Raw genomic sequence first — 15,365 nt, 5'->3', positions numbered from 1 at the left:
GTCCATGCCATGCTTTACAGCCTCCAACTTCTCACGCTCATTCCTAGAGCCACCTGGGAAGGAGGAACCAGGCAACTAAAGACTGGGTTTGAATCAGACTCCACGTCTGACCAGCCACGTGATCCCGAGCAGGGGGCCTCGCCTCTCTGAGTCTCAACCTGGCTCCCTTAATGGAAACGTCAGCCTTCAGCAACGCTGTGACGAGTAACAGTGTAGCATGTGTGAACGGGCTCTGTAAACTCTGGAGTGTTCTGTGAGGTATAAACTACCCTCTATTCTCATTAGAGGGAATTCATTTCATAACCTGCTCCCGGCTCTTGAACTTTGCTGTGCATCCAGTCAGTGCTGGATGATCTGGAACCAACAGCTGGTCTATTTATGGCTGAAAAACCCACAGGTCATAGGAAGACAGCAGCACCGGAGCCCCTGGGTGGCCACAAAGATAAGGTCCATGTCTCGAGGACCGATGACATGGTGGTCACTGAAGGAACAGGCCCCCTCCTGCCCCTTCCACTAGTGACAACTGAAAACTTTGGTTTCCCCAACACCCCGATCCAAGATCAACCCGACTCTTTGCCCAATGTTGGAGAAGTACCGGCGTGTCCTGCAGGCCTGGCTGGCCCCCTCTGACTGTGTGTTGCCTCCTTCCACAGATCAGTGCCCTACAGCAAGGCTACAACCAGGTGCTGTGCCAGACCCTGTCTGAGAGAAACTTAGAAATCACCTCCCTGAAGCACGAGGCCGAGAACTTAAGGAGGGAGACCGCCATTACGTCAGGTGAGGCCCTTCTGCATTCAGGCCTCAGAGCTTTTGCCCTCCCCCTGCAGACATCACCAGTCAACCAGCACACCTGTGCCCGTGACCTGGGTGCAGCCTCAGGGATCACCCGTGTCGGTGCATTAGAGTTCTCCCTCAGTGGAGGTTTCTTGCCGCCCAGTTCCGAGGGCAGGGCCTGGTAAATATTTGAGAGAATGGTATCTCTTGGCTACAAGGTCTCCTGAGCACTGGCCCCACCAGGGAGAACACAGGTCGCCTTGTGGCTTGGGTGGTTCCACAAAGCAGCCTGAGTGCAAACTAGAGCGTGGACAAAATGGGGTCACTCCTTTAAGGCACCCATGGTCTCACCCATTTCAGCCGAGTGCACTTGGGCCCAAGGGAAACCATTTTCTAATTTGATCAGAGGTGGTTACCTGACAAAGGGCCTGGGTTGGGAGAGGGGCAGCCAACGCACAGCTGTGGCTGAGCTTTGATTCCCTGGATTCCTTCATTGCTTCAACATGTTTCTTGAGCTCCTACTAGGTGTCAGGCCCCATTCCAGGCTCCGGGGAGGGAGAGCCAAGCAAGACAGTCAGATTCCTGTACTCACAGATTCGGGAGGGGGTGACAGACAATAAAAGTAAACGGATGAATAAACAAGCCCACTTCAGAGAGCAGTGGTGCTGTGGAGAAAATAAACTGTGTGTCGTGGTGGCCAGCGCTTCAAGGGGGGAGGCCAAGGGGGACCAGCTTAGTGGGTGTGCAACCATGGAACTCAGGTGGGACTTGAACCCGTGGGCTGGGACTCGAACCCAGTCAGAACCCACTATCTTTTAATCGAGATCACGCATGTGGTCTCGGGACTTAATAAAGCTCAGGTTCTTTATGTCTCATGCAGAAAGAATTCAGTGAGAGACAAAGTAAGAAGTGGATTTCTTTAGAGAGAAACACACTCCACAGACAGAGTGTGGGCCATCTCAGAAGGCTAGAGGCCCCTAAATATGGGGTGGTTAGTTTTTATGGGGTGGGTAATTTTATTGGCTAATGAGTGGGAGGATTGTGACAACTCTAATATTTTGGGGAAGGGGCGGGGATTTCCAGGAATTGGGCCACCACCCACTTTTTTTTTTTTCCTGTACACGGGCCTCTCGCTGCTGTGGCCTCTCCCGTTGCGGAGCCCTGGCTCCGGACGCACAGGCTCAGTGGCCATGGCTCATGGGCCCAGTCGCTCCGCGGCATGTGGGATCTTCCCGGACAGGGGCACGAACCCGTGTCCCCTGAATCGGCAGGCGGACTCTCAACCACCGCGCCACCAGGGAAGCCCCACCACCCACTTTTTGACCTTTATGGTCAGCCTCGGAACTGTCCTGGTACTGGTGGGTGTGTCATTTCGCTCATGTATTACAATGAGTCTGTAATGAGGCTCCAGTCCCCCTGGAAGTCGTATCTTACGCCCCCTTGGACCTAGCTGATTCTAACCAGTTTATGTTGTATCCTCCACGGCTATGTCCTTCTTTTAGAGAGGACCTGTTTCACGTGAGCAAGGACAAGCCAAGGGCAAGAGAGGCTGCATGGAGTGAACAGGGGATTGTGGGGCTGGGCAGGGTCGGGAGGTCTGGGTTTTTATTCCAAGGGTGTTGGGAATCCAGTGGAGGTTTTTAAGCAGAAACTGACATGCCTAGAGACCTGAAGAGGATGGGACCACTCACAGACGAGGGGAGGGAGAGAAGCAGGTGACAGGGAGGAGGCAGTGAGCCTCGGAGGGGCACATCACTCTGAAAGCAGCCAGCGCGTAACAGGAAACATGCCCACAGCTGTAGAAGCCAGACATAGCATTGAGTCGCACGTGAATCCCCATCTCTGTATGAATCCGTGCTTTTCTTCTGCCTCACTCTGCAACTTAATCACACCCAGCCCCACCCCCTGCTGCCCCCAGGTCTCTGCTTATGCTCCTCCCTCACTTGGGATGTCCTCAGATATTTTCTGAGCACCTCCCCCAGGCTAGGTGCTGTTCTGGGCACCAGGAATGGAAGGATGAACTCGCTGGTCCTCACCTTCCTCCCGTATGTCGGCCAGTGAAACCTCATCCAAGCATCAAGCCTGTCTCAGATCCCACCTTCTCCGATCAGGGAGTCGGACAGACCTGGGTTGGGATAACGCTTGAGATGGGCTGGACCCACTCAAAGTGTGGCAAGCCCCAGAGGGATTTCCAAGTAACTGAACTGTGTCCTGGAGGCAAAGCTCATTTTTAAACTGAAATTCTGGAGCATTTTGTGCTTTATTTCATAGACATTCTTGATTGATATCTACCACTAAAACTGGGCCTGATGTTCTTTCAAGAAAAGAACCATAGGAGATAACCCAATACCACTGCATTTATGCACCCTTCTTCCCACTTTTATTCAAAATGATACTACAATGCAAGAGGGAAGAGATATGGGGAGATATGTATATGCATAACTGATTCACTTGGTTATAAAGCAGAAACTAACACACCATTGTAAAGCAATTATACTCCAATAAAGATGTTTAAAAAAATGATACTACAGTAATGGAGTAGTTATCTATTGCTGCATAACAAGTTACCCCAAAATGTAATGGATAAAACCCCAACCAATATTTATGATCTCCCCCAGTTTCTGTAGTTCAGGAATTTGAGCGGGGGGTGACTTAGTTCTCATGAGTTGCAGCCAAGATGTCGGCTGGGGCATCAGTCATGTCATCTAAAGCCTCAGGGGGAGCCGGAGGATCCCCCTTCCGAATGGCTGCTCATGTGGCTATTGGCTGGAGGCCTTAGTCCCTGAGCACACATGCTTCTCTCTTGGGCTGCTTGAGTGTCCTCACAACACAGCAGTTGGCTTCCCCCAGAGTGAGTGATTCAAGAGGGAGCAAAGAGGAGGCCACAGTGTCTTTTATGACTCAGCCTGAGAGGAAACAGTTCGTCATTTCCACAGTATCATATTGGTTACCCATGGCAGCCCTATTCAGGGTGGGAGGGGCTACACAGGGCATGAATTCTAGGCGGCAGGGATCATTGGGGCCATTTTGGAAGCTGGCTGCCGAGAATAATAATAGGCGCCATGGAACAAACATAATTTAGCCACTTTGTGTTCTTGGGACATACCGTCTCATTTGACTCTTACAATAAATCTGTGTGGGACAGACAGTGGGAGGTGAAATAGCTTGTCCAAGACCATGAAGCTAATAAGTGGTAGAGAGGGGTCCAAACTCAGAGGACTGTGAAACCAACCACCCCATCAATAGCGTCCAGCAGTGCCCTCTGCCACACACCCGTCTCCTGGCCTCTGGAGAAGAATTCCTGGACCTTCCCTGTGCTGGGCCTTTGTTCCCCAGGCCCATGGTGTGGCCTCTCCTCCCAGCTTTGCCTGGCCTGTGCTCACAAGGGGCCCCCAAAGGTTTCTCCTCTCGCTGGTGCTGACTGCCCCTCATTCTCACTGAAGCCTCAAACCCTGTTCCGTGGACTTTGCTCTCATTCCCATTCCTGCTCTGGGACCCTTGGAAAAAGCCTCCCCAGTTCTAGGCGGGCACCGGTGGTGGCCCAGGCTTGGAAGGTCTTGTCCGAACATTGGCTGACAGCCATGGTGTTGCCAACAATCCTTCCTGCCTCTTTGACCTCCATGAGTCTTTTGTTTTGGTTTGGTTTGGTTCTTTTACAGAGATGGTGTCATCTTTGCAAAGAGACGTGTTAGTAAAGGATGGTCAAGTTCAACAACTACAACAGGAGGTGAATCAACTGAAAAGTGAGAACAAAGAAAAGGATCACCAGCTCGAAGCCCTCAGCTCCAGAGTGAGTGTCGGGTCATCAGCAAATTGTAGCTGTGAAAAGCAGACACAGTGGAGTCACATGACACACGGTGGTGAGATGAGGCCAGTGCCCAAGGACCCAGGGAGGGTAGCTGCTGGGCAGGTGGCCAACTTCTCTGAAGCCTTTCAAAGAACAGCATGTATGTGGCTCAGAATAAGCATAATATATTTTCAAATCCAGCAAACATTTTCTAACCCCTATTATAAATGAGTTTGTTTAATCCCAGCAACAAACACACCTATGAGCATATACTGCCATTGCAAAGTTTAATATTAAGCAGAATACGATCTCTCTGTGAGCAAGGATGGCAGAATACGATCTCTCTGTGAGCAAGGATGACCACACGGCTGCATCGTGGTCCCAGCACCACTGGTTCTCATAATTGTCTTCAAAGCAGAACGTTTGAAGGTCCAGATGCAAACACGCAGACTCTCATTTCTTCCTTAGACTTTAGTGTGTAGAATGTCTCTATGGAAGATGAATGTGGTAGGCAAGCAAAGAGCTTTTTACATGTAACTTTGACTATTTGCAAATCTTGCCTTCAATGCTAACTTTAGAATCCTGACTCTATAGGATAAGATTTCTCAGTATTTGCATGATGTGCCTGTTTCTGTGAGTCAAGGTAAAACCTCAAAGCTTTCATCTCAGGTGGCAACTCAGAGATTCCCAGAGGCTACCCGATAGCTAGGTCTGCATGGGGGTGGGATGAGAACAGATCTTGAGGTTCCAAGGAAAAGGCACAGTAGGTAATACCTGGTACGTAGTACCATACCCAGTTTGGAACTGGTGAAAGGCACTGCATGAGCTTTGGGATCAAACAGACCAGGGTCCAATCCCAGAGCTTTCTTTTATTGTAACTTATTTGGCCTCCATTTCCCCATCTGTGAAATGGGGATGACAAAATCGTTTTCAGAGAAGTGGGAGGCTGGTTTTCGTTGTGCTCTTCTGCCTCTGCCCGAGGTTGGCTGCCTGGCCAAGCCCTCTTCATTCGTTTCTCCCAAGCAGACTGTCTTCCCAGGCATGTGCTATAGCTGTTTTATGTTTGTGTGTGTGTGTGTGTGTGTGTGTGTGTGTGTGTGTGTTGGGGACGGGAAGGGGATGCAGAGCTGGTGCTAAGTAGAAGGAATCTGCAAAGACAGCACCTGCTTGGCTCTTCTACCTCCTGAAGTGCATTTGGATGATTTATGTCCCCGTTTCCCCTTCCTCATTGACCTTGGAGTGAGGTCCCTTCTCCTCTAGACTGTGCTGGCCAGTAGCACAAGGGCTCGTCACCACCAAGGGTACTGCTCTTGTGAACATTTGAGATGCCTTTTTTTTTAATGACATACATCATGTGTGTTAATTTTAGAAAAATAAGTAGATGACATTGAGAAGAAAAAATAAAAAGAGAGGAGAGGAAATGCTACCTTGAGAAATCAGTGTTAATATTTTCATGTCTGTTTTTCCAGTCTTGTTTCTATATATTGCCTAGAAATCAATCAATCAATCATTTTATAGTGAATTTATACTATGCACATTTTTTAAATTTTTAAATACTTATTATTTTCCCATTCTAATAAATCAACGCTCTTATCATTCGTCTTAAAAGCTACATACTTTCTCCTGGATGTACCCAGTGTTATAAAGTGGTCTGCTGTTCTAAACAACACTTGGGTTGTTTCCTCTTTTTTTTTTTTTTTCTTCCACTGTTACTGACAATTCTGTGAAGAGCATCCTTGAAACTACAAATTTACTTATTTCTCCAGTCATTGTCCTTAAGGTACATTCCTAAAGTGGGAATTGCTGGGTCAAAAGAAGGCACATCCATCCTTATGCCCTTAATGCCTGTTGCCAAGCCGCCCTCGGGCAAGACAGCTCCGTTTTCCCCTCCACACCAGTCAGGGCAGTTGTGTCTTTGAGATGCAACCTGCACAAAAGCCCTAAGATGGACCCCAGCTCACTGGCTCGGCCCCCTCCACCCTCACCGGTCACAGCGTGAAAACATCCCAATTCCTTCACCCTAAGTACCCAGACTCTACAAAGCTGGATTTCGCCTGCAGTGAAGTTTGCTGGCTCTTGAAGAGGAATTTAGATGCTCTATTCCTCAGAACTCATGAGAGGGGTGAACTGGGAATGACTGCAGGATCCCGTGCTCCCATCACACAAATGGTCTCGCCTCTCAGAATTCAGAGGTGTGATTGGGTTATACAGCAGGAAACACTCCTGGGCGTGAACACAGGTACTGGGAACCCCTGCCAAGCCCCCGTGGCCTTGTCCTTTTTCTCCACAGTGCTCAGTGCTGAAAGAAGAGTTACAGAAGGAAGATGCCCAGAAGGAGAAGTGGGAAGCCCAAGAGAAAGAGTTAAAACTCTGCAAAACCGTGCGTTGAACCTCCTGCCCCCTAGGTGTCCACTGAAAGCCTAGATTGTGGCCTTGAGGGTTTTGGAGGGGTTCCTTGGCCCATTAGCTAGCACAAGCTCTGGGGCTTTCTGGGTGTTTGTCTGTTAATGTAGTCTCCTAATTGGTTTGCTGGCCTCAAAGAGATGGGTGAAAAGACCATGGAAAACACACTCTCCCCAGATTTTCTGGGCAGTTGGCTCAAGGCCCCACATCAGGTTTCCCCTGGGGAAAGGGACGGGAAGTGGCCACCGTATGCTGCTAGAAATTCACCGTGGTCCCTACCCCTGGACTTGTGATGCCCAGACTTTCATGATCCACTGTCACAAGTTTTATCACAGCCCTGAACACTGTTATTAACACAACTCTTCTTGAAGTATTTTTGCTTAAATACATTCAATTTTACAACAATTCATAAAAACAAAGTAAAAAGCAAATGTATCACTGGCCTTGTATGGAAGGTGAACATAAAAATGAATACAATGAAAAGATGACCACTCAATGTAAATGTTCACCCCCTGTACCAGCCCGAACACTCGTGCACATCACCAGGCATACGTTTTCCATCCGTTGGGAAGGACGGTGCCTGGGACGGGGGGAGGAGACGTGTGTTCTTCTCTCTGTCAGGAGCACACTTCTCTGCCTCAAATGAGAAAAAAGAAAAATATCATTGTTCTTTTCTTCCAAACTGTGCCTATTGTGTCTTCCAAACAGCCCTTATTTAGATTGAACTCAAAAATATACCCCAAGGAAAGAGACTCTAATGAGTGGATAGGTATCTTGTACTGTTTAATCCAGGATCCATGCTGATCTTCAAAAGAAACTCAAATTTTCCCTCACCCAGCCCTTTCATTGCATCCGTTGAAAGAAAGTCTACTTTGCCTCAAAGATGTGGAATTGTCCCCCAAGGGAAGGAGTTAAGCGAATCCCAGACTCGGTTTCTGCCTTAATGAACCGGATGAAATGAGTTCTGAAGTTGACTTCCCTGTTGTTGGAACTCTTTCAGCAAATCCATGACATGGAAAGAGAAATGAGGAAGCTCAGGGTGGAGCTGAAAAGGAGCAGTACCGAGCAGAGCCTGATCTCTATGACGCTGTGGGAAAAGAGCAAGGTATGGCAGGGACAGGTCGGCCTGGGAACCACTCTGGGGCAAGCACTCCACCTGCATCATCTCTGTTCATCCTCACAATGACCCCATGCGGTCTATACTGGTATTCACCCCACTTTACAGTCGGGAAAACTGAGGCTCACAGAGGTGAAGGAAGTTATCCAAGTTCACTTGCATAAAGTAGTTGTGGCAGAACTTGAATCCAGGTCTGCCTGACTCCAAAGCTCCTGTGTGTAACCAGTACCCTAGACTGCCTTCAGATCTTAATTGTGAAATTATCTAAGAAAGAATTGATCCATTAAATCAAGTTTGCCAATGATGTTGTTCCAACTTAAATTCTCATATTGATTTTTTTTGTCTTTTTGTTCCATCATTGAGAATGTTTTTAAAAATCTCAACATGTTTGTCATTTGTGTGTTTCTTCTTTTAATATGAACGATTTTTGCTTTATATATTTTGAGGCTGTGTTACTAGGTGCATATAAATTTAGAATCCTAATACTTCCTGTAGAGCAAAACTTTAGATCATCATGAAATGTCCCTTTTCATCTCTAGTAGTGTTTCTCCCTTAACGTCTCCTTTGTCATTTAGCTTCATCACTGGCTTTCTGTTGGTTAGAGTTTTCATACCATATCTTTTTCATATGTTCTCTGTCAATTTTTGTCTTAAGGTTTAGACATATGCCTTCAAATAGCGTATCATTTTTACAAAATCCAGTTTGACAATCTTTGACTTTTAGTCCATTTATATTATGTAATTACTCGTGTACTGGGGTTTAAATCTACCTTCTTGCTCAATACCAGTTGTACCATCTGTGCTATGTTCCTTTTTCTCTCCTTTCTTGCCTCCTTCTGAGTGGATGGTTTTCTCTTATTCCACTTTCGCCCTCTATTAGCTTGGAAATATTTCACTTTTTTACTATTCTTTTAGTAATAGTAAGACAATAGCATTCATCCTTGACTCACCAAAATCACACATTAATTAAGTTTTTCACTCTTCTACTATTCTCTTAGTAGTCATCCTGAAGACTACAATATGCATTCTTTTTTTTTTTTTTTTTTTTTTTTTTTGCGGTACGTGGGCCTCTCACTGTTGTGGCCTCTCCCGTTGTGGAGCACAGGCTCCGGACGCACAGGCTCAGTGGCCATGGCCCACGGGCCTAGCCGTTCCGCGGCATGTGGGATCCTCCCGGACCGGAACACGAACCCATGTCCCCTGCATCGGCAGGCGGACTCTCAACCACTGCGCCACCAGGGAAGCCCTGCATTCTTAACTTCCCAAGAGGCAATAGTAGTTGATAATTATGCCCTTCTCCTTGACAGTGCAATGAGTTTCAAACACCTTAACTTCACTTACCCCCTCCAGATTTATAAGCCATTGCTGTCATTTTCTAAACTCCTCTTGATAGTTAAAACCCCACAAGACATTACTAGTGTTTTTCTATAGTCAGTATCATATCCACACATTACCCTTACTGTTGCTTGTCTTTTCTGCATCTCTGATCACCCACCTGGGTTCATTTTTCTTGTGCCTGAAGAATAGCCTTTAATGTTTTCCCTCATTGTGACTCTACTGATGACAAATTCTCAAATGTGCCTGTGTGTCTGTCTGGAGATGTATATTTAACCTTCATTCTTTTTTTTTTTTTTTTTTTTTTTTTGCAGTATGTGGGCCTCTCACTGTTGTGGCCTCTCCCGTTGCGGAGCACAGGCTCCGGATGCACAGGCCCAGCGGCCATGGCTCACGGGCCCAGCCGCTCCACGGCATGTGGGATCTTCCCAGACTGGGTCACGAACCCGTTTCCCCTGCATCGGCAGGCGGACTCTCAACCACTGCGCCACCAGGGAAGCCCACCTTCATTCTTAAAACACATTTGACTGTGTATTGAATTCTACAATGGCAATTCTTTTCTTTCAGCACATTAGATACAGCATTAGATATGTCACTATTGTCTTGTGGCTCCGATTATTTCTATTTAGAAGTCATTTGTAAGCCTAACTGTTGTACCTTTGCATAACCTGTCTTTTTCTCTGGTTGCTTTTAAGATTGTCTTTTCCCCTGATTTCCAGCCGTTTTATTATGGTTTATCTAGGTGTGGATTCAGTTTTATTTACCTCGTTCAGAGTTCGTAGGGGCTTCTTGAATCCCTGGCTTGGTGTTTTGCCTTAGTTCAGGCGCTTGGGCTCTGTACCACACAGGCAGTGGGGAGCTACTAAGGCTTCTAAACAAGTGACTGATGGAAAGACATTCGTGGACAGTAATAAGGGTGAAAATGATAGTTACAATTTCTCAGGTACTAGGCGTTCCCCTGAACATTTCATCTCTTCATCTTCACAACAGCGCTGTGATCTAGAAATCATCCTCTCCATTTTACAGATGAGAAAGTCAAGGCTACTAGTTACTAGTAAAGTAACTAGCCCAATGGCACAGTCGGTTTTGTCTGACTCCAGGTTCATCTGACTTCAGTGACCCTGGCGTAGCAAACAGCCACATGCTACTGTTTTCACTGAAATTAATAAAAATTAACTAAAATTTTTAATTCAGTTCCTCCGTCACACCAGCCCCATTTCGAGTGCTTGATCCCCAGATGTGGCTGGTGGCTGCCGTATTAGACAACACAGCCTCGCTCAGAGTACCTGTACCGTTGCAGAAAGTTCTGTTGGACAGAGCTGCCTTACAGCAAGGTAACTCTCACAGTCCCGTTAAGATTGCACTGGAAGAAACTAAACTAGAGGCGAGGAGGCCAGTTGTCACAGTCCAGCTAGCATGTGAGAGGGACTGGAGGACAGGCGTGAGACCACTGAGTGTGAGAGAGGGAGCAGGGCGGCCGCTGAAGGTGACTCTGAGACTTGGGGACGGGAACGGGGGCTGTTCATGCAGAGCACAGATAAGGGCAGAGCCCAAGGCTGGACTTGGCTTTTGCAGCATATGAAAAAGGCTGCTGATACAGAAGTCAGAGCATGTTTAGACCTGGGAGAAAACTAAGGCCCAGAGAGCTTAGATGACTTTTCCAAGGTAACGGAGCTGGGTAGAGGCTCTTCCACTGGACCACACTACTCAGAAGAAAGCTCTTAAGGGCTTTTCTGGGTCTTTTATTACATCCCTGTGATCCCCCTCTTCAGATCCCTAAAAAAACAGCCTGTGAATTTGTTTCAGCACAAACACTTTCCATTTATTTATGAGAGTTTGCCTCATTTCCTGCTAGTGCCAGAGCCCAGGGCTCAGCAGGTGCATCCAAGAATTGAGCAGCTGCGAGGCCTACACTGGCCAGCCAAGGGTAGCGTGGAGCACTCCCAAGCTTACCATGCGTTGACTGTTACCCAAGCAAGGGGGGAAAACTAGGCAAGCTTCTCCACTTTAAATGCCTTCCTTGGTAGGCTGCAATTCTTAATAGACATTGCTTTAGCAAGCCTCCAGAGAGGTTACCACCAGTGAGTGTGCTCAAAGTGGTAACGACAAACAGTTATGATAATAAACCCAATCATAACATTTCCAAGTACCCATCACGAGTTATTAGAACGAGACTGTACGGCGGACATTGCCGTCCACCTTTCATAGGTTACAACAGTACTTAACACACTCACAGAGCCCTTAAGCACTATTCCAAACATTGAATGCCCACAATAACTCTATGCAGTGACACTAGTATCATCATCCCCATTTGACAGATGAGGACACTGAGTCACGGAGCAGTGAAATAACTTTCCGAGTGTCGTACGGCTTGTTAGGGACCGAGCTGGGATGGGAGTGTGCGGTAGAACATAGTTGAGCCCCGGGTGCAGAGCTCGGCCCTTTCCCGTAGGGGGCAACTCCCTGTGAGTTTGCCTCCACCCTGTGCATGCCTGTGACCCCTGCTGCTGGGCTGCAGCTGTCCCTACCCCTCAGGGACTCCCCCACTGCCATTAGCCCCCCCAGAAGAGTTTCCCCAGAGGGCATGATGGTCACATTAGCAGCAAGCCCTCGGTTTCATCATCCTTTCAGGTGGAAGAGAAGCTTCGGGAGGATTCCAGAAGGAAATTGCTTCAGCTGCAAGAAATGAGGAACAGAGAAAACCTCATTAAAGCCAATTTGGAAAGGGCAGTAGGTCAGGTAGGCGTGCTGCAGAGCCCCTTCACGGGCCCGTGCTCTCCACAGAATCCCGCACCCAAGCGGCCGGCAGGGATGAAAGAGGAGGAAGACGGCCTGCCTTAGTTCACCCGCTTCTTTTCTATATGAAGAAGTGTCTAGAAAGAACTAGAGCTGAGAGTCTACCTAGATCTGGAGTCTGAGCTCTTAACCACGATGCTCTACTACTTCGCTATTAGTTACTAAGCTAAGCATCGTTTTTCTGTGTTTTGAAGAAAGTTTCGTGAACCTTTGTCCCGCCCCCAAAGGTAGTGGAAATGACTCCTGCGTTAGTCCTGTCCCCCATCAGCTGCAGTTCCCCTTCCCCTCATTTCAGATGAAGATCAACAGTTCTTGGGAAACTCAGCAGTATTTGCTGCGAGAAGAGTTACGGCAGCATCTGGCAGAGAAGGAGAAGCTGACTGAGGAAAGGCTACAGCAAGAGGAGAAGCTGAAAGCCAGAGTCAAGCGGCTAATGGCAGAGAAATCGGTAAGGTGGTCCCCGTCCTTTTCTTTACTACTGGAAACTGATGAAATGGGCTTTCCTATGAGAAACAGAGGGCACGTACTTAGATGGAGGAATCTCAGCAACTCCTTGTTGGGAGCTAAATTAATTAAAGAGGGTGAATGGTGTAGGAGGAATTAACATGAAGCTTGAATCCTAAAACTCAGAGATCAACTTGAAGATCAACTTGAAGAGGCAAGCTTATTGAAATGTCTAGAAATGGTACTTTGTTTATATACCGCAGCTGATTTTATTGATACAAATCCCAGTCGTTACTGCGGGTCCTGGTTTGTGTCTAAGTGTGTGCAAGACCAACCAATAGTATTTCAGTCTTTCTCTTCATGCATATCAGGGGAAACACATGGCCAAAACTGCAACTTACTTTTCCAGAAACCAACCAATTAGAGGATAGTTTACAGTGGCGCCTCTCAACTCAAAGGTGTCCACGGATCATATGGGGATGTTGTTGAAATGCAGATTCTGACTCAGCAGGTCTCGGGTGGGGGGAGCCTGGGATTCTGCATTTCTGAACAGCTCCCAGCTGGTACCAAGAGCACAGCTCTGCAGACTACATTTTTAGCCACAAAGTCTTAGAAGAAGGTTTTCCCCAAGTTGGCCGATAAGAACCACCTGGGTCTTCTCTGGTGGCAGAGTAGTTGAGAGTCCGCCTGCCGATGCAGGGGACACGGGTTCGTGCCCCGGTCTGGGAAGATCCCACATGCCGCGGAGCGGCTGGGCCTGTGAGCCATGGCCGCTGAGCCTGCGCGTCCGGAGCCTGTGCTCCGCAACTGGAGAGGCCACAACACTGAGAGGCCCGCGTACCGCAAAAAAAAAGGGGAGTGGAGGGGGCTTTTTTAAGGATATAGGGGTGAGTGCCTCATAAAAACTGGGAGCTGAAAGAGAGCCTGGCCTCGAAATAGAACTGGTAAGCCATCAGATCTCAGGCATCATCTCTTTTACACACACACAAGCATGCGCACATGCACACACAGGCCGTATCTCCTCTCTGTGTCTCTGTGTGGCTCCCCTGATCTCTGCTCTCTCCAGTCATGTGACAGGAAGGAATGACCTCATGGTCCCCCAGTTCAAAGGACCAGCCCAGGAAGCAAGTAGCATCTTAGAGCCCATAACCCCAAATCCTGGGAGTGACCATCTTAAAAGCCCAGCCCGTGCCATGTGCCCGATCAGCTATGACCAGGGACAGAGTCACACACATGGCTGCCTGGATCCAGGAGTAGTGCTCAGAAAAGGGTTAGACAGACCCCCTAGAGTATGCTGCATTTTACCCTCCTAAGACATCAGAGACATAAGGCATTCAGTTCAGTAACAGCTTTTCGAGAGAAAGTCCATCCCAATGAAATTGCCTATCATCAGAAACTCCTGGTTCAAAAAAAGATGCAAATGTCAGAAGAAAACGTTATCTGTGTATCTGGAAGAGTGTACACCAAAATGTGAATAAGGTTACCTGTGGGTAGTGTGATAATGGTGGATCATTTTACCTTCGTTTTGCTCACGTCTATGTGTGTATATAAATACTTTTTACAACAAAGATTTTATTTTCAGTAAAAAAAAATGCCATTTGAGAAATATTTGGGGATCTCCCTACAATTATAGAGTTTGGGCATTTGTTGCTCTTGCTTGTTGTAGGTTGGAGCCAGAAAAGGCACCCCAAAGATGGACCAAGGAAGGGAGATGCTGAAGAGAGAAATGTCCAGCAAATCCAGCCAGAGCCTTCTGTTTTCTAAACCTGGTGGAAGGAACTAGAAACGTCGTCCCGCTGGGCCTCGCGTGATCCTCCGTGAGTCAGTGTAACTCTTCTGCGTCAAACTACTAAGATGCTTTTTTAGGACATTAAAGGTTGCTACCCTAGTGTGTTGCTTCCTAGACTGGTATTTTGCACAATACTGTATTTTGGAGTGTGTGAGGAGAGGGGTTCTTTTCACAGATATTATGAATGTAAACATACGCAGGCATATGAAGAATAAGTTTGAAATTCAGACTCCTAGGCCTGGTCGATGCAATTATGTGTTTGGGTAGTGACAAACCCAAATGTCACACCTCCAAGGAGCTCTGAGAAGCCCGCAGTTGAGAAAACCCAGGGCGTGTACTGGGGCCACAGGACAGAATGGTAACCTCAGGGCTGTTGGGGCCATGGTATAGTGCATTTATATCTGAATTGATTATAATAAATGTGAACAGCAACCAGTTTTATCGCTTCCATAACAGTGAGTCATGTTTATATGGCGCTCTGCGGTGTTCAAAACACTTCTCGTCTAATCCTCTCTCAAGCCCTGGGAGGTAAATAGCATTATGTTCCCCATTTTACAAATGAGGAAGCTGAGGCCCAGAGAGGTTAAATGGCCCGTCTAAAGTCACACAGCTAGTAAATTCAAGAATTGGGTCTGGAACCCAGGTTTCTAACTCCATCTCACGCTGCCCATTCTGCCGCACCAAGACAGCCCAGTAGGTCAAGTCCCAGGCCATCAGGACAGACCAAGTACCCAGTCATCAAAGAACACACACTGCCCAGGTGGACACACCCCTTTCCCGTGGTGTTTGAAGAGACCCTCATTTTTGCCTTCTCTCCAGCCATCTGTTCTCTCCCTGCCTTTCTTGTACGGCCAGAGACCACCAAATAAAACAGGAAGAAGAGCCAGAAGCCATGAATATCATTTATTTTTTATTTTTAAA

General features: G+C 47.5%; 2 protein-coding genes across 2 annotated transcripts in view; both read left to right on the top strand.

Moving 5' to 3' along the window:
* LOC308610204 (forkhead-associated domain-containing protein 1-like) overlaps positions 1-14,831 on the top strand; it is a 124,957-nt gene extending 110,126 nt beyond the window's left edge. Inside the window, 1 exon segment of the mRNA XM_081259436.1 lies at positions 14,322-14,831. Coding sequence (XP_081115562.1) covers positions 14,322-14,438 — 117 coding nt within the window. The 3' untranslated portion in view covers positions 14,439-14,831.
* On the top strand, positions 7,977-13,334 carry LOC308610198 (forkhead-associated domain-containing protein 1-like; the record flags this gene model as incomplete). Its single annotated transcript, XM_081259431.1, has 4 exons — positions 7,977-8,069; positions 12,047-12,154; positions 12,507-12,659; positions 13,326-13,334. 4 exons carry the CDS (start codon positions 7,977-7,979, stop codon positions 13,332-13,334), a joined length of 363 nt encoding a protein of 120 aa, XP_081115557.1.
* Positions 14,832-15,365: the final 534 nt, after the last annotated feature.

This window comes from Mesoplodon bidens (genome assembly GCF_964165515.1).
Source record: "Mesoplodon bidens genome assembly, contig: HAP1_SCAFFOLD_116, whole genome shotgun sequence".
Lineage (NCBI taxonomy): Eukaryota > Metazoa > Chordata > Mammalia > Artiodactyla > Ziphiidae > Mesoplodon > Mesoplodon bidens.
Note: the sequence above shows the minus strand (reverse complement) of the source record. Positions and strands in the feature narration are given on the sequence as shown.